The 19555-nt window shown below is 37.3% G+C and overlaps 1 protein-coding gene across 50 annotated transcripts in view; it reads right to left on the bottom strand.

Moving 5' to 3' along the window:
• Nucleotides 1–19555, bottom strand: part of MYBPC1 (myosin binding protein C1) — a 99768-nt gene that overhangs the window by 61737 nt on the left and 18476 nt on the right. For 19 of the 50 annotated variants that reach the window (XM_081595500.1, XM_081595491.1, XM_081595493.1 and 16 more), the window contains exons 2-11: nt 19078–19119; nt 16660–16701; nt 15802–15843; nt 14961–15002; nt 14101–14142; nt 5892–5930; nt 5337–5372; nt 3561–3671; nt 884–1032; nt 429–546 (exon numbers count right to left, since the gene is read on the bottom strand). In XM_081595500.1, the coding sequence (XP_081451626.1) occupies nt 429–546; nt 884–1032; nt 3561–3671; nt 5337–5372; nt 5892–5930; nt 14101–14142; nt 14961–15002; nt 15802–15843; nt 16660–16701; nt 19078–19119 (663 nt within the window). Of the gene's footprint in view, nt 1–428; nt 547–883; nt 1033–3560; nt 3672–5336; nt 5373–5838; nt 5931–14100; nt 14143–14960; nt 15003–15801; nt 15844–16612; nt 16702–19077; nt 19120–19555 lie in introns of all 50 variants that reach the window. The other 31 variants (XM_081595509.1, XM_081595501.1, XM_081595510.1 and 28 more) reach the window with 6 other exon arrangements.

Below are 19555 nucleotides of genomic sequence, written 5' to 3'. Positions count from 1 at the left end.
TATGTTACAGAGAGCAGTAGCACTCCCCAAACCTAGATCCTATAACATTTGTAATGCTCTGGTTTTAAATTACATCAGCTTTGTTTAAAAGTACAAAGCCATGTCACACTTTTGATTTGTTACCAAATCAACTTTCCCTTTGTTTACTTATCGAAGTATTGCTTTTTTCCCCTAATCTATATATATATACCTTTAATATATATCAAATTCACTCTTGGCAGTACACAGAACATATAGATGAAGAACGTCCGTATCTGACATTAGTCCTTATAAGAGAAAATCCTCCCTTCTACCTGGGTTTCCTGACATCCTTGTCCCAGGAAACTTTATTTTCAAAATCTCATACTAATAAATGACCTTATTCTCCTCTATCCTCTCATACCATGTTAAAAAAAATCACACTTTTCCAGACTAGAAGCCTCTCTTACCGTGTACTTCAAGATCGAATGAACAGCTGTCAAACTTATCCTTATAGGTGACCTCACATCTGTAGTTTCCTGCGTAGTTCTCTTTGGCTTTGATGATCTGCATCTCAAACGTGTACACCTGAAATGAAACGCATCCGAACATATTTCAGCCCTACCCTGCGGCAGAAAAAAGTCACCACATTGCAGTTATTTCCCCAATTCCACAGCATTGGCTTAAAGATGTGTCTGCATCTGGGGATTCTGGTACAATGTTCTCAATATAGGAGGGGTCAGTGCAGTGCTCTAAAGCCCCTGGGTACAGCAGGGCCACCACACTGGAGTATAAACACTGGGGATGGTAACTCCAGTGGATTTTCTGGAACTGACATCCCTCAAAGCTGAACCTGAAAATGGCCTTTGATGCACACAGAGGAACGAGCTGGTCAAGCCCCTGCAGCAGGAGCTCAGGGTCATACCCTGCTATGCCTTTCAAAGGTTTCCTTCAGCTGGAGGTGCTTTCCAGCTTTGCTGGCCAGGTCCATCCACTTCCCTTTGAACCATTTGACAGTGGGCTTTCTGAGAAGATCTTCGGCCTTGACTTTGGCTATAAAGGTGATATTTTCACCTAGGGAAAAACACAAGCAATTCAGACTGTTGTTTAAAAATTGCCATTTGGGGCTTCCCAGGTGGCACTAGTGGTAAAGAGCCTGCCTGCTAATGCAGGAGACAAAGGAGATGTAGGTACGATCCCTGGTTCAGGAAGATCCCTGGAGGAGGGCATGGCAACCCACTCCAGTGTTCTTGTCTGGAGAATTCCATGGACAGAAGAGCTTGGTGGGCTACAGTCCATGGAGTTGCAAAGAGTCAGACATGACTTGAAGCAACTTAGCATGCACAAAAGGGGTTAGACAGGACTACTATGATGTGACTGGCACAGCTGGAATTGAACAATGGAAGGGCCCTGACTTTTTTTATGAGCACCCTAGTTTCTGGGATACTCCAACTGCTTCTGCTTTTGAGGTTTATGGAGCAGAAAAGGAGCAATGGGGAAATTAGTGGAAACAATTTTTGTTTGGAATCTAAGCATATGTAATGTGTATAAAACAACCTATTCAGGCATAACTCATTTTATTGCACTTTGCTTTATTGTACTTCAAATTCACTGGTTTTTTTTTAAACCAATTGAAGGTTTGTGGCACCCCTGCATCGAGCAAGTCATTTTTCCAATAGCATTTTCTCACTTCATGTTTCTATGTCACATTTTGGCAATATTTCAAACTTTTTCATTATTGTTATGCTTGTTATGGTGATCTGTGATCAGTAATCTTTGATGTTAGTATTACAAAAAGATTATGACTCACTGAAGGTTCAGATAATGGTTAGCATTTTTTTTAGCAATAAAGCATTTTTAATGAAGGTAAGTACATTGTTTTTTAAAACATAACAGTTCAGTTCAGTTCAGTCGCTCAGTTGTGTCCGACTGTTTGCGACCCCATGGACTGCAGTACATGAGGTTTCCCTGTCCATCACCAATCCTGGAGCTTACTCAAACTCTTGTCCGTTGAGTTGGTGATGCCATCCAACCATCCAACCAACCACCTATTGCACACTTAATAGACTATAGTGTAAACATAAATTTTATATGAACTGGGAGAAAAAAAAATTCTTGGGACTTGCTTTATAATGATATTTGCTTTATTGTGGTGGTCTAATACCAAATCCACAATATGAGTATGTATAAATATGAAAAAATGAAAGAAAAAAATGAGAAAACACACACATACCATATATTAATATATATATGCATATATATATATATGGATTTTTCCATCCTTTTTATTAGGCAAGATGATGCTAAGACTGGAGTTATAAGAATATGACTAAATGAAGCTGATCTTTTTGAAGTAAAGTCTCCTATCTGTTTGTACTGACTCATTATACCTAAAGGACATCAAAATTCTAGCCTAGTGGCCAGTCCAGAATTTTGGTGTCTTCCAGAAACAAGGAGAGCAAGCATTTCTATTCATATGCAGTGTGCACCTATATTCCAGACCTAAAAGAAGTAATTTTAGACTGTAGTCAGCTGTGTGTTCATTTGCAAAACATTTGGTGTCAAAGACTAGCTCTGATCACAATATATTCCTTATAAAAATTCATTTAGTTAAAATTCCTGGACCCCATGGTCACTGTCTGGCTTACCACTTTGTTTGTTTCCTTCATGGCATTTGTGTTGGCTTTTGTGATGATCTGTTTGTTTAATTTCTTCTTGTTTGTTTACCCCATTAAGTCTGTAAATTCTGAGTACTCACATATTTTACTCAGTGTTTAGCACAATGTCTAAAACAGGAGGTGTATAGTCAATATTTTTATTGAATATCTCCAGAATTAAATCATCTGTCTGATCAGCTTCCTCTGAGACATTGCAACTCTTTATCTGTGCAGATGTGTGCAGATTTATAATCATTTTATGGAATGAGGTGTGTTATAATGATAGCAAACACCAGCTCACCAACTTTCACGGTTCCACTTGAAGATACGCCAGGGACTATTCAGAGTACTTCATGGGTAGTATTATCTCCATTTTGCAGATGAGGAAACTGATTTGCACCTACCCTGGCAGAGGTCCAGGCACTCAACACTCTGTGCTACAGATTATTGAAACAATAGCTGTCACTCAATAGAATATTTTTCAGCCATAAGAAGGAATAAAACACTGATTCATGCCACAACTTGGACAGACCTTGAAAACATTATGCTAAGTGAAAGAAACCAGACACAAAAGGCCCTATATTACTGTGTGATTCCACTTATATTAAATATCCAGAATACGAACATTCATAGAGACAAAGAGATTATTGATTGCCAGGGTTAGGAAAGGGAGAAAGAGGGATAAAGCTGGACAGGATACAAGGTTTCTTTTTGCGGAGTGTGTGTACTCAGTTGTGTCCAAATCTTGTGACCCTATGGACTGTAAGCCCACCAGCCTCCTCTGTCCATGGAATTTTAGGGTGATGAATGTATTTTGGTACTTGGTTATACAGTTGAGTGTAGTAATAGCTACTGATTACTCACTTTAAAATGTTTAATTTTATGTTATTTGAATTTCATCTTTATCTTAAAAGAAAAGACCAGGATTTAATGCTTGGAACTCACCAACTTTCACAGCTCCACCTTGAGGCTTTTCCACGAACAGGGTGGACAGCTGACTGTTGGCATTCTGCTTGTCCTGTTCCTCCCCGGCCGGTGATTCACCAATAGACCATTCTAATGAGCAGAAAGGAGGAAAAGGATCATTTCAGGGCCAGGTTCTTTTGAGGCAGACTTACCTGGGTTTCTTTTTCTTGTCAACACGGAAGCTTCTCTTTGTCTAATTAACCTGGATAAATATAACATCATTCTTTCCATCTGCCTCCCCACAGCCATCAGTAAAGACTGAGCAATTCCCATTCTTAAAGGGCTCTCTCTTCCAGATGGAATCTAATTTCTAGGAATAGCAAAACTTCTCAGAAAGGTTGTTACTCTTTCCTGGCAGCCAAGTTTCCTTTGTTTCCTAATTCTGCCTGTCCCCTAACTGATAAATATCCGTGGGAAGGCTATGAAAGCAGAGCCTTAGTGTTTTTCCAGGTGACAGGCTATAAAGCCTTGTCTATACAACAGCTAAGTTGGAAAAGACTAACGGGATGGATCAGTTTGCAGGTCAAGTGGGAAAGGTCAGACTGCCAAGCCTGGCCTCATATGTCTAGATTATTCACTGTTGTATGATTAGATAATTCCATGATGGTTGTATGATGTGGCCTTAGTTTGACAATTAAGTAACAGATCGTGACCTGCAGGCACAGATTTCAAGAACTCTAGGATCATCCTGAAAGAGAGGGGAAAAACTAGAAAAACAGAAAGAGAAATAATCTCTTTGAGGCTTTCCCATGAAGATAGACAATCTGGAAATGAAGCTTATTTTGCATTTTCTAGTTTGCACTCCAGGTGCTTAGGAGGTATCAATCAGCTGTCAAATGAGGAGAGCAGGAGAGAGAACTGTAGAAAGTTCTTCTGTCTCTGAGAGCTGAATGAAAAGAAGTTCAGTTTCAGCCACTATAGCTGGAAAAAAAAGTGCATGTGTTGCCAACACTCAACCTGTTAATGTATCTTGAAAAGGAGGAAACGTAGATTTAGTTATTTTAGTTCCCATGTATCAATCATGCTTAGTATTCTTATCCATAGACCACCATTTTCACAGTGAAGTTAAGCAATGTTGTCACATGATTGTACAATTTTTAAAAATACCCAAGTTGATGTTAAAATTTTATGTTGTGTATATTTGTAATAGTGCAGAGTGGCCATTAATATTTGAAATGTGAGGAGTTGGATTTTCTGTTTTGCTTGTTTCTATCTCAGAAAGGGTCTGCAAAAATGCCCCACCCACAAATAGGTCCATAGCAGAATCAGTCTGCACTCAAACACATTTGTTGGATAAATGAAAGAATAAATAACCATCCAGAATTATGGTTACAGCAGGTTACATTTGGCAGTATTCTTTTTAAGTGTATGCAAATTTCTATAAAAACAGGAATTATTATCTAATGTCAATACATCCCAGGAATGGTGATTTTAAAAGTCTCTTCGTCTCTATGTATTTGCCAAATGTTAAAATGATAGTGATAATGAAACAAAGGAACCTGTGGTGGATGCGGCTAGATTTCTGAATTTGTGTGTGTGTGTGTGTGTGTGTGTGTGTGTGTGTGTATCATGCAAAATTAATTGTTTCTTAATGCATTAGTTTTCTAGTCAGAGGAATGTAATAAAAGATTGCTATAAAAGCTACAAACTGAATAAAACCAAGATTAGAATCAAATACAGCTTCAAGAAATGAGGTCATTAGTGATTACTATATTAGGATGAGGTCGAGACACCTTGCTTCCGTTGTGTGCTCACCTGAATCTTTTCTTTCCAGAGCCCGACTACCCAAACCTGAAAGGAAAGTGTGATTTGGATGACACAAGTGGGAGGGGAGAAAATGGAATGCTGGCTTTAACCTTCTCGGATCCCCCAAATCCTATCTCTTTTGATGATGGGGAGAAAAGACACCAGAAGTTGGTCTGGATGGAAAATCAGTAGAGCTTCAACTTTGAAAACATCTATAAAAGGTACGTGTCCTATTTAAAAAACAATAATAAAGTTTTACAAATCCACATATCTAAAGAACAAGGGAAAAGAGTATAAGCTGGAGATGAAACACATTTTTGCCCCTAAAATTTATATCCAAGAGTTACTACTTTTATTTATTTCACAAAGAAAGCCTCTTTTTAAAAAGTTTCTGATGTTAAAAAAAAATGCCATTAAAGCCAACATTTTCCCTCTTTGGCACTGGCAAGAAGGGGTTACCCTGTTCTGAGTTTGGTCTCATCAAGCAACTCTGTTCACTCATCACCTTCACTGTCAATCAATAATGCATTACAACGTGGAGAAAGGAGTTGGAATCATCCTAACCTGGAGGCAGGGCACCAGGAGGAGAGGCGTCCTCTTCATCTGAAATAAGAAAGAGGAATCAAAAGTCAAGGAGAAAAGAACTTCATCCTTAGTATCCTGAGAAAAGAGAAATCTGCAAAAGAAGGAGAAAAACTACACAGAACATTCAACTGATGAGTAAGCCTTAGAGGACTTGACACCTGAAAGATTAAACTGTAGGCAAAAGAGAAAAATAAATAAATGTTGTAAAAGAGAGATTTGGGTAATCTCAATGAAAGTAGCTTTAAAAATGGTATTCTATGCAAACTTTTTAAGTACTTGTAAATTAGAAACAAAATTAATGCAAATAATCTAACCTCGATGAAATCAACAATGGAGGTGCGTTTTGAGTTCTTTTGTAGCAAAAGTCACTGACAGCATAACTCATATATATCATGTTCATTTCAACACAGACATAAAAGCATATATGTTTTTATATAGTTTGATAACTCAATGCCCTCAGAAAGCATTATAATTAATTCTCCTTCTATATTTAGGAAACAAAAGTCAACAGTAACTAGTATGTATCAATTTGTTATACTTACTAAGTTCACCAGTAGTTATTATAGAAACTTTATCTATCTTTTCCCAAGATTATATTGGTGTTGAACAATATAATCTGAAAAATATTTACCAATTTGTAAACTGTTTACAAATACTATATCTATAGTTATAAGATATTGGGTTGGGCAAAAAAAACTGTTGTTTTTTTTTTTACTGTAACACCTTAGAGAAAAACACAAATGAATTTTTTTGCCAATCCAATATTTACCCATTTAAAAAATTCAAAATATCCCTTGTAGTGTTTGTACAAAGACACTGAATATTCTCTTTTCTAAAATGTATGAATTTCAAAGTGTCTTACATTTTAGATGGTTAAATAGGTATTTGATGTTTATCTAAACTTCTGCTCCTTTCCTCAAAGCATAAAGACTAGTGTTAGTGTAAATAATAATAATCTTTGTACTTAAAATACTGGAATAATTGTGGGCTTCAGAATACGAGCTTAAATGACTATATAAAAAGGGTACAGAAAATAAACGCATGAGACTGTTGATTAAAAAAGTGCTTAAAAAAAGTCCTGACTGCTCATCGTTGAACTCTACAACGATGAGCAGACAGAGGAGTCTCCCAAGGGAAGGCCAGAAAGTTCTAGGACCTCGTTCTAGCCTAGATTCTTACTTCCCCAAAAGTTCAAGCAGTAGTTCCAGAACATATCTGGGGGCTGGTCAGTTTTTTTGGAAATGATCATACTATGTAAGCTACTTAAAACTTTGAAGGGCATTATGATACAGACATTATGGGAAGATCAAACACATTCGTGCTATCTACCACAAAGTGACTTTCATGGAAGTTACACAGACCACAGTGATGTACCTTAAACAAATAAGGAATCATATAAATTCATAGATTGTTATCAACTATAAAAAAAAAAAAAAGTCCTGACAAGAAGTAAAATAGCACAGGTACAGCATATTAGTATATTTACAACATATATTATTTACTAGTCTGAAATTTCTTAAACTGTCAACCGAAGATGTGTTTTATTACTTTTTTAACAAAATAACTAATGTAATGTATAGAAAACCTTAATGTCGTATCTTCAGAACCCAAAAGGTGATTCACTTGGTTATTGTGGGATTGAAGATTCTTCAGAGGAAGATCTCTTTGGTCAAAGAAGCTTGGGAAACACTAGGCTAAATAAAGTTACATGTTTGTGTTTTGTAGTGTTGTTTGTATGCAGTTACTGAAGGGTATCTCCGAGTCTTCAGTGTGCTCATGAGGATGGAGATCAGAAATGATACAGTATTAGCATTTCCCAAAGTTAGTTCATGTTTGAATCCTTTTCTCCTGGAATACCCATTTACTTTCCACAAACTCTTTGCATTTGGGGAAGTCTAGGTATTTCTGCAGGTTTGAGCAAGCTCCAGGAGTCGGTGATGGACTGGGAAGCCTGGCATGCTACAGTCCATGGGGTTGCAAAGAGTCAGACATGACTGAGCGACTGAACTGAAATGAGGTATTTCTGAGCTCTTAGGGTAATTCTGCATTTCAGAAAACTTGTATAATTAAAATTTTACGTAACCAAAAATACAATACCTTGCAATGTCTCTATATTATTTGCCATATATTTAACTCAGTATGTAGTATTTTATTCGTGTAACCTATTTGAAGGCTTTTATTTACTAAAATACATAAAGAATCTTGATTTAAAGTCCTGTAAAAATTCTTAAAAATGAAATTTTAAAGTGCAACCAAATCCTAGAAAGCAGCTTCCTTTATTATATATTAACTAGGAACTAGAACTATTTTGTGTCAAATGAATACTGCATTTTAAACAGATGTGGTTGTTTTTTGTTTACTTTGTGCACAGTGCCTGATGAACCCTAATGAACCCTTGAGTTAATTGTTTAGAATGCAAATGATTGGGAAAAGAGTACACACTTTCATAAAACTAAAATGAAAAGAGAAGCCACATTTTAAGCAAAAATTTGATGGGTGAGTGGATTCAAAGTCCACTAAATTATAAGACTATTTGAGGAACATGCACAACTGTTTGAGACTATTAAGGCACCACATAGAAAGCATCACAGCCTTTCACTTCTGTGGCCTGGATTTAACCTGTAGTCAGGAAACTGAGATCCTGCAAGCCATGTGGCACGGTCAAAAGAAATAAATAAAGCAGAACCCAAAGCTGATGTTCTGTAACAACCTAGAGAGGTAGTTTGGGGAGGGCGGTGAGAGGGAGGGCATATGGGTATGCCTGTGGCTGATTCATGTCGAAGTATGGCAGAAACCATCACAGTATTGTAAAGTAATTATCCTCCAATTAAAAATGAGATGGAATCTTAACATAAATAAATAAAAGTAAAATGTTGACATTTAAAAAAATAAATAAAGTAGTTTTGTTCCTGTCGTCTTTTAGATTGGGAAATAAAATTAAGATGTTGGGATTCTGACCTGAACTCCTTAAAAAAATTGCCTGGTTGAATTTTTTCTTATGTGCCATAGAAAAACAGGTTCTACTGCTTGGAGGAAAATTGAATATCCAACTCTTTTAGGCTCTGCCTAATTCAACATCACACATATGAAAGGTGTGGCATTATACAAAGATCATTTTCAAACAAAAAATGCAAAACATGTCATATTTTCTTATTTCTATTTAAAAGCAACTACAGTGGTGATGAAAACTTAAACATCTGTTTTTGGCTAAAGATATGGCCTATGTGACATCACAAACTGAAAGCAACAGAACTATCTTCCTGAGCTACATGGAAGAGAAATTTACAAGAGTTGAATTGTATGTGTCTTTAAGTCATGGGAAAATAGCATTTGTAAAATCATAAAAATAATTCTTTCAACACTGAAGTTTCTGATGAAGAACACCTGGAAAATGGAGAAAGAACTCATATTACAAGCCTGGAATTTTCAGGGGTTCCATATGAAAAATCTGGAAAGTGAGAGAGAGAACTCCAGAGATGTAGAAGGTGTCCATTCCTATAGTTCTTCAAGCTCTCTTGGGCATATAATAACTCCTACTTATGTTTGACTTAAATTGCCTTTTTTAAATTAATTTTTAAAGTATACATACTTGGGACAATTGTTGAGATTTTAGAATATATACAGTTAAAATGTACTGTAAACAAACATCAATTAAATATAGGTATAATACTTTGTTTCATATAGATGAATTTATGAACTCCTCAAGCAGGATAGTCACTTGTAGTAAATATTGGCATATGTTACCAAAATAACAACAGCAACAACAGCAATCAATATGGAAGGCAATAACAAAAACAGCTAACATTAATTCTTCATGTTTTGAGACATTTGATTAATTTATGGTATTTTCTGAATAAGACATGCCTTCACACTTTGGTGCTTCTGAAATCAGGATTCACTGTACTATAAATGCATTTATTTAATGAGTTCCCCCCAAATCTATTAAATCAATGTTTTATTTTATAATGGCTGTGTTTTAAAATGTTGAAGTATAGTCATATTAACTTTAAAAAAAATTCATTATAAATAAATCATGTAATTAGAATATACAGACGGAGACAATGTTATTGCAGATGTAAATGGACCTAAATGAAGAAAAAAATCATTTCATTTAAGAAATCATATCATTTAGGAGAATTTGCTGGAACTTCTGCTGATTCACTTCCTCATCCGACAACCACATTCACGCCAAAAGAAAGACTCTTCATCTCAAGTTATGAGACAATAGATACACACAGGTTTCATTCATGATAGTTCATGGTAATGTTAATGAAAATGCCTGGGGAAAAAAAAGTTTTCATTTCTGTTGCAGCAATAACCAAGGGCAGGTTTTCCTCTAGAAGGAAAATAAAGAGTGGCAGTAACGATCCCAGCTGTGCTTACCAAAAAATATACCGGCTATAAAATGATAAGTTTCAAAATTAAACTTAGGTGTCCTTAGGCATAAGGTGAGTACTGATATGCAAGCTAATCTCTGATTCTAATGCTACTGATAGATGTGGAACCACTCATAGGACCAGACTTAAAATGTCCCACAGGGCTAATCATTTTGGTACAGAAGAGACTCAGACTCATTAGACTAAGTCCACACCTATGATGTTGGTTGATCAAACGAAAACGAAAAAGTATGACCCCACTTGCGCACCCACATTATTCTCCACCCATGGTCCTCCATCACAGTTATCTACTTCCAAAGCTGAAATCTACCGTCCTCTACTAATGGTATTCTCCTCTCTGAAAGTGAAAGTGTGAGTTGCTTGGTTGTGTCTGACTCTTTGCGACCCCAGGTTGCATGGACCCCATGCGATCCATGTAGCCCACCAAGCTCCTCTGTCCATGGAATTCTCCAGGCAAGAATACTGGAGTGGGTAGCCATTCCCTTCTCCACAGGATTTTCTCTGTCCAGGGATCAAACCTGGATCTCCCATATTGCAGGGCAGATTTTTACCATCTGAGCCACCAAGGAAGCCCTTTCTTCCCTCTAAAGCTCCCTAAAATTGGCTCTAGGAGAGCAAGACCCAGTTCCCAGACCTGCCCCTGGCACATAGCCAATAATCAGTGGATACTTGAGATGAATAAATGAATATTGGAATAGAAGGCAGATCTCTGGCCCCACTGAGGATATAGATATTATACTTATCTTTCCACTGATTTGCTACCTGTAATTATTTCGGAAGACTTCTAAGCCACAGCAGCATTATTTTTTCAAGGACATTATCTTCCAGTATGATCACTCCGAAAAGGATATCTATATTCCAATGTTGCTGTTTGGTTAAACCCATTTCTTTATTGTCATCTTGATCGTTTCAATTCCAAGACAGTGAGTAGTATTAGGGAACAGGATACCTAGATAGGCAAGTCCAGGGGCAAACAAGCAAATATAAGCAAATAATAAGCCACTTCCCGTGAAATCAGCTGTTTACCAGAGACTCAGTAGATATGAAAAGTTGGCACATCTAATCACAAACACTACTGTTAAGATTGATATCAGAACCAAACAACATTCTGCGACTACAAAAAAAAAAATTCAGAACATTGCCAGGTTGTCACAGAATGATGCAGTCAATCTGGAAAAGATATTAAGATGGCTTTGCTATGGATGTTGTTCTCTTTTTTAAAATTAATTTGGAGTTGGTAATGGACAGGGAGGCCTGGCATGCTGCAGTTCATGGGGTCGCAAAGAGTCAGATACGACTGAGCGATAGTACACTAAAGTGCAAGAAATGTTCTAATCCAAATGTGATCATTTCCAGTAATGTTAAATGGGCTGATCTTATATCATCCGTGTGATTTTAGGATGAGCACACGTAATACACAGCACTGGCATCCCATTCCAAACTAAGAGCATGCATGGGATGGATGTTCATCCTCCTGCCCAGCAAATGGAAATAAAAATCTATCTAGATTACCATTGTCTGTACGCTCAGCAGCTAAGTCAGCATGGAAATTCAATTGATCATTCATTCTACAGGTATTTATTAGGAGATCGCCATATACAGCTCTCTGCCAGATGCTGGAAGAAATGAGATGAGAGGTCCAAAGAGGTGTTAAGACTTGGTGCCTGACCATCACAAAGCTTACAGCCTGTTAGGGAAAGGAGTGAACAATTAATACAAGAGTAAGTGGAGAAAAGGGTGATTAATAACACACACAATCAGTACAAGAAAAATCAGGAGAAAGAAGAGGAAGTGAAAGTAAGTTAGGATGGTCATGGGAAAAATAGCACCTGCCTTGAATGGTTAAAAACAATTAGATGGACTGAGGGTTGGGGGAGAGGGAAGGACAGGATTCTGGTGTAAACTGGAAGGCAGGTCTGTTGCACCTGTCAGTCTTGCTCACGCTCATGCAAGAATTCTTTCTCAACCAGGGCTATATATGTAGCAATGATTATTGTGTCTATTTTTCACTTGAGTATTTTCTTTGAAATTTCCCTGTCCTTGATGAAACTAGTAATAGTTGAAGGGGACTGGATATTTATAAATAACTTCCACCACCTACCTTCTTTATTTAGGGATGTCACTTTCTATCCTAAATCGATTTGCTTTCTAGGCATGTAGAGCAAACACATACATGGCAGTTTATGTTCCTGAGCATGTGACTGCATGTGGCCATGACCTTGTTTAACTTCTGCAAATGTCAGAAAAAAAATGTTACTAATTTCAAAATTCCCTTCTTGTTCATATGACCTTGCTCTTTCATCATATTATGTTCTGCATAAAGAGCTTTTTGGATTGGTAGACCGGTTGGTTGGTTGATTTTAACTTAAAGATAGGCATTTTCTCATATAAACATACAAATATAATATGGCTTTTCAGATTAAGGGTCAGGCAGAGGCTTTGTTAAAACTTTGACAGTTTGCCTTCTGGGATTACATCATCTGCTCTGTTGGTTAAGCCTTACAGCCTGGTCCAAGCACCTTTCCAAATCTGGAAACAGAGGTATACACCATCAGCCTTGTAAAGAATAATGTTATAATAACTTCAGCCAGGATGTCCAAATCTCCTTGAACCCATCTCATGGAAGGTGTTCTAGGAGTATGCACTCTCTGCATTCCATAAGCAAATAACCTTCAGACTGGTCCATGTGGCCGGGATTAGCATTTATGTTACTATCCATGGAAGCCACTGAAGGTCAAGGACAAAGTGAGTGTACTAACATTAGGCATTCATTTCTGAGAGCTGTAAATTCAAGTTAGCTGAAGAAAAGTGGTCCAATGTACTGAAAGAAAGAAAAAAAGTATTTTACTTATGTATAGAAGATAATAATATCATAGGAATTAGTTAATGAAATTCAACATAGTAAGAACAAACAAAAGAGGTTTCCAGAAAAAAAAGAGAAATAATAGATTATTCCAGAATTTAAACTATGTTTTTCACTGCACAAATACCAAATCAAATTTTTAAATGATGATATGGATGTACAAAGCAAAATTGTCATCTACCTCAGTGGAAACTTTCTTCTATAGGAGACTAACGCTCCTTGACTTGAGACAAATGGTCAGGAATGATAACGACTTCCTCCATGGGGAAGCAAAGGAATTAGTATTTCATGGATCCATGAAAAAGTATATGATAAAGATCATTCATTTTCTAAAACTAGACTACCTCCATATATAGTGAGACTAGAATAATAGTACAGAAATGAATGCTTCCAATTCAATAAGGAGTAACATAATGCTTGCTTAAACTTGTATTATCCCTCTATATAACTCATTCTATAAATCTGCGTGAATACAAAGTGTTACAAAATGGGATGCTAGTTTTCAAAATTACTAGTGAAACCTGGAGTAGTTTATACATTAACATGAAAACATTCAATTATAAAAAAATCTGGGTAATCAAGAAAGCTTTCCAAATTGGTGTAATCCCAAGAAGACCAGACATCTCTTTTCCTTCACATGTACATGGGAACTTGGAAACTAGTAATAAATTTGCTGGCATCCCAGCAAGTGCTTTTGATAGTATCATTGCTGCTTTTCTTTTGAAAATGTGATGAAAACTGATTAAAGCACCATTCGTCATTAATGTTGATTAGGTTGTGCAGATAAGATCCAAAGGAAGAACTCTAAACCACACTGATGAAACATAGTGCAGAGAAATTCTTTGGGGCCTCCATGGTAATCATTGCTGAGATCTTTCTGCTTCTAGCTTTGTTGAATTCAGCTTCACTCTCCCTCCCTCTAACTCACCTTTTCCTGGTGAAGTTCCAGCCTCCTTTTCTTTATTTGGTTCTGTGTGGAAAGTACAAGCACACTTTAAAAAATACGTTAAAGAAAGTATTTTATTGTGTGATAAGCAACGGGGTAGAGGTGGGGAGAGAAGAATTAAGGACAACAGAATGGAGCACAAATGATGCTATGCACTCCTTTAATATGCTATACATGAATTGCAAATTGGGAAATTACAGAATCACATATAAACTTAATAAAAGCAGCTAATAAATCTGATCATCTTGGGGGGAAAATGTTCACAAAATCATGCAAAGCAGATTTTGCTAAAATAGCTTAGCTGTGCTGGGACCATATTATAACATACCAATTGATAATATTATAAAAGTTTGATCATTTCATTTTAGACTCCAACAAGAGACAAACTTTTAAAGAAAGTTTGAAGTCCAATAGTTTGGACCTCAGATAATAGTAAAAAGTCAAGGATAAGATCTGCAATTGTACAGTGGTTTCAAAGAAAATATTTGGGTGCCCATATTAATCTTCTTGGTTGAGTTGAGTATTGTATTGGCAATAAATACAATGCAAGAGCAAGAACATCAGATTGTATCAGTTGAGACCCTCTGGTTTGTGTCTGGTTTGTATCTCTCCGTTTAGAATCTTGTGAGTCTAGAATCCTGCAGTGTCTGACTTGTGGTCTATGTAAGAAAAGAATTGTTTCAACCATGAATTCTCTCTCTCTTTAAAAACTGATGAATAGACATCTGAATCATAGCTAACTAATAAGGACACATTCTATGGGGCCCTCTGGTAATCATGACCAAACTCTTTCTGCTTCTAACTTTGTTGAATTCAGCCTCACTCTCCCTCCTCCAACTCACCTTTTGCTGGTGCAGTTCCAGCCTCCTTCTCTTTACTTGGTTCTGTGTGGAAAGTACAAGCACATTTTATAAAGTATTTTAAAGAAAGCATTTCATTTCAATGAGGTGGAGATGGGGAGAGAAGAATTAATGATAACAGAATGGAGCATGAATGATGCTATGCACTCCTTTAATTATGTTATACATGAATTACAAATTGAGAAATTATAGAATCACATATAAACTTAATTAAAGCAGCTAATAAATCTGATCATCTTGGGGAAAAAGTATATATAAAGTCATGCAAAACAGATTTTGCTAACATAGCTTAACTATGTTGGGATCATATTATAACATACTGGCTTGAAAATAGTATAAAGTTTGATCACTTCATTTTAGACTCCAACAAGAGACAGACTTTTAAAGAAAGTTTGAAGTCCAATAGTTTGGACTTCCAGATAGTATTAAAAAGTCAGGGATAAAATCTGCAATTGTACAGTGGTTTCAAAGAGAATATTTGGGTGCCCATATTAATCTTCTTGGTTGAGCTGAGTGGTAATAAATACAATGCAAGAGCAAGAACATCAGATTATATCAGTTGAGACCCTCTGTTTTGTATCTCTCCATTTAGAATCATATGAGTCTAGAATCCTGCAGTGTCTGACTTGTGGTACATGTAAGAATTGTTTCAACCATGAATTCTCTCTCTCTCTAAAAATTGATGAAGAGACATCTGAATCATACTAATCATACTAATCATAACTAATAAGGACACCTTCTATGGGGCCCCCTGGTAATCATGACCAAACTTTCTGCTTCTATCTTTGTTGAATTCAGCCTCACTCTCCCTCCTCTAACTCACCTTTTGCTGGTGTAGTTCCAGCCTCCTTCTCTTTGTTTGGTTCTGTGTGGAAAGTACAAGCACATTTTATAAAGTATCTTAAAGAAAACATTTCATTTCAATGAGGTGGAGGTGGGGAGAAAAGAATTAATGATAACAAAATGGAGCATAAATGATGCTATGTACTCCTTTATTATGCTATACATGAATTACAAATTGGGGAATTATAATAGAGAGTCACATTAAACACAATAAAAGCAGCTAATCTGATCACCTTGGAAGAAAAGTGTACATAAAATCATGCAAAACAGATTTTGCTAAAACAGCTAAGCTATGCTGAGACCATATTACAACATACTAGTGTGGAAATAGAATAATGTACAGATCACCTCATTTTAGACTCCAACAATAGACTTTTTTTTTTTTTCAATAGACATTTTAAGAAAGTTTGAAGTCCAATAGTTCAGACCTCCAGATAATATTAAAAAGTCAGGGATAAAATCTGCAATTGTACAGTGGTTTCAAAGAAAATATTTGGGTGCCCATATTAATCTTCTTGGTTGAGTTGAGTGGCAATAAACACAAGAGCAAGAAATAAAATTGTATCAGTTGAGACCCTCTGGTTTGTATCTCTCCATTTAGAATCATATGTATGAGTTTAGAATTCTGCAGACAATGACTGTCTTATGGTATATGCAAGAAAATAATTGTTTCAACTATAAATTCTCTCTCTCTCTTTAAAAATTGATGAATAGACATATGGAATCATAGTCCACTAATAAGGACACATTCTATGGGGCCTCCTTGGCAATCATGACCAAGCTCGTTCTACTTCTAACTTTGTTGAATTCATCCTCACTCTTCCTCTCTTCAACTCACCTTTTGCTGGTGCTGTTCCAGCCTCCTTCTCTTTATTTGGTTCTGTGTGGAAAGTACAAGCACATTTTATAAAGTATCTTAAATAAAGCATTTTATTGTGTGATGAGCAATGAGGTGAAGGGGGGAAATCAAGAAATTAATGATGACAGAACAGAGCAGAAATGATGCTGCATACTCCTTCATTATACTATATGTGAATTATTATGAATTGAAGAATGATGATGTAGAGTCACATTAAACTTTTAATAAAAACAGTTAATAAATCTGATCATGTTGAAAAAAGTACACATAGAAACATGCATACAGATTTCCTTAAAATAGCTTAGCTATGCTGAGACCATGTTATAACATGCTGGTATGGAATGAGTATAAAATGTTGATCACTTCATTTTAGACCCCAAAAAGGGATAGACTTTTTGAAGAACCTTCTTCAAACCTTCCTGGTTAATTTGTGTGGCAAAGAAATGCAACACGAGAGCCGAAACATCAGATTTTATCAGTTGAGACCCTGTGGTTTGCATCTCTAATCAAAATTGTAGTATCAATAGTTTAGCTACCTACAAATGGTGTCTGACTTATGGTTTATGCAAGAAAAGAATTGTTTCAACCATGGATTCTCTCTCTCTTTTTTTTTTGATTGAAGAATAGACATCTGAATCTGAATGAACTAATATGGATAATTTTAGCAGAGTTTGGGAGAAGACTTGTTTTAGGAGCAGGGGGTCAGCATTGCATAATAAATGTGAAACATGGCATAACAAGGGAAACTTTACAGTGGTCCAGTGACAGCTGCTGATCTGGAGAAGAGAAAGGAAAGGTTATATCTGTATTGGCCTGCAGGTTCTCAGTGTCCTCCATGCTGGCAAAATAAATAAAAAATAAATCTGTATGTGCAAGGAGAAAACATACCAAAGAAGTTCCTAAGAAGACTGTCACACATAGATTTGAAAGAAAACTAAACTTGAGCTTGCCCCCGTTTGAATTAAATGGCACTAAGGCTGTTTCACTTATTCTGTATGAATGCCAAGACACTTTAGTCACGTCCAACTGTTTGTGACCCCATGGACTGTAGCCTGCCAGGCTTCTCTTTCCATGGGATTCTCCAGGTAAGAATACTGGAGTGGGTTGCCAGTTCCTTCTCCAGGGTATCTTTCTGACCCAGGGATTGAACCTGCATCTCCTGCACTGGCAGATGAATTCTCTACCACTGAGCCACCAGTGTATCTTACTTAATTGCTCTCTGGGCCATATTTTATTTTCTAATTGGCTGTGAGCAAACTGAATACAGGCAAATGCTTCCAACTAAGAGTTCCTCCACTCTAAATACAGTATATTTGCACACAGCTATCAGTAAGCTCTGTATCCTTCTGAAGGGTCAGGGCACAGGGAAAATATCCTGTGAATAATTATTGAATGGATTCCAGTTTCTCATCTTGTGAGAGAGGGCACTTTGGTGCCTTGATGAGTAAAGAAAAGTGAAAGTGTTGTTGCTCAGTCATGTCCGACTCTTTGCAACCCTGTGGACGATAACCCGCCAGGCTCCTCTGTCCATTTCCCAGGCAAGAATATTGGAGTGGGTAGCTACTCCAGTGGATCTTCTCGACCCAGGGGAATCTTCCCGAGCCAGGGGTTGAACCCAGGTCTCCCCTGTTGTAGGCAGATTCTTTACGGCCTGAGCCACCAGGGAGGACCATCTTCATAGGAAAATGCATGTAATTCTGGTTGCCTCCACCGTGGGGGCCATTTCAGTAGGCAGACAAATGGTCCTGGAAATTCCATTTGAACTTGCCATTCTTCCAATCTCATCCTCTTCCTTAGGTATTGGATTAAAAAAAAAAAAAAAGCAGGCTTCACTTGTGTTGCTAGACATTCCCTCTACCAGCCAAATTCACTGGAACTCTTTATTGCTTGTTTTCTGTCGCCACCTGCTGGACAACAGAGTCCTAGGGACTGGAGCAGTTTTGGCTGTTGAGCCTTCCAGGCCACCAAACCTTCCTGGAAACTCCCCTGGGAGTTTCTGGAGGTTCTTGATGGTGACACAGTTCAAGTAAGGAAAGGGCTGCTCATCTTCCAGGACTAAGGAAGAAATATATGTTTACCTTTAGCTCTGTTTACCTTGAGCTATGTGTGAAAAAACACTGTGAATCCTTCAGCCCCTTGGAGACTCAGCCTCCACAATGAGAAAGCATGAGCATAAGAACTTTGGCATAACTTCATAGGTTTTATAAGTGTATGATGTGCCATCCAAACCAAATTAACATAAGAAAGTTATATAAACACAAGGTACAGTTATGATTACAAACCCACGACAGCCAGGAGCTAGCTTAATACTCACAGCTTCCATGGAGGACAAACCACGCTGGGATGGATGTTCTGTGTTTGCAGACTAAACGTGTAAGACCGTAATTTTTTACTCACCTTCCAGGGGTGGAGCTGGAGCTGGGGCCAGCACTTCATTTTCTAGAAATGAAAAGAGTAATGGAAGTGTCAGTCTCTCTTATCCTGAGAAAAGTTACTTTCCACAGCTACAGGCTCTGCTCAACTCCGTCTTCCAGAGACTGACAAGAGAGGAAATGCATCAACCCAAGGCAAACTGTCTTTTGGTGTATGGCATGAGGTGAGGATCTAAATGTGGTTTGAAGATATGTAGACTTCCAGGAGAGGCAGAGTGTAGTAATGGACAGAGCATGGGTGAAATGGGCATCCAGAAGTCCTCCTACTTAGTTATAATCTTGGGCAGCAGGCAGAGCATTTAATGGCACTGAGCCTGTTTCCCTTCCCTGGAAAAATGGACACGACACCTATCTCATATGTTTAGGGTTTCTGTGAGGCTGCAATGAGACACAGTGAGTACCAAGCATGTCCCTTAGAACCTCAGGTGCTCAGAAAATGAGAC

The sequence above is a fragment of the Giraffa tippelskirchi genome, chromosome 4 (genome assembly GCF_054371585.1).
Source record: "Giraffa tippelskirchi isolate mGirTip1 chromosome 4, T2T-mGirTip1v1.2.pri, whole genome shotgun sequence".
NCBI lineage: Eukaryota > Metazoa > Chordata > Mammalia > Artiodactyla > Giraffidae > Giraffa > Giraffa tippelskirchi.
Note: the sequence above shows the minus strand (reverse complement) of the source record. Positions and strands in the feature narration are given on the sequence as shown.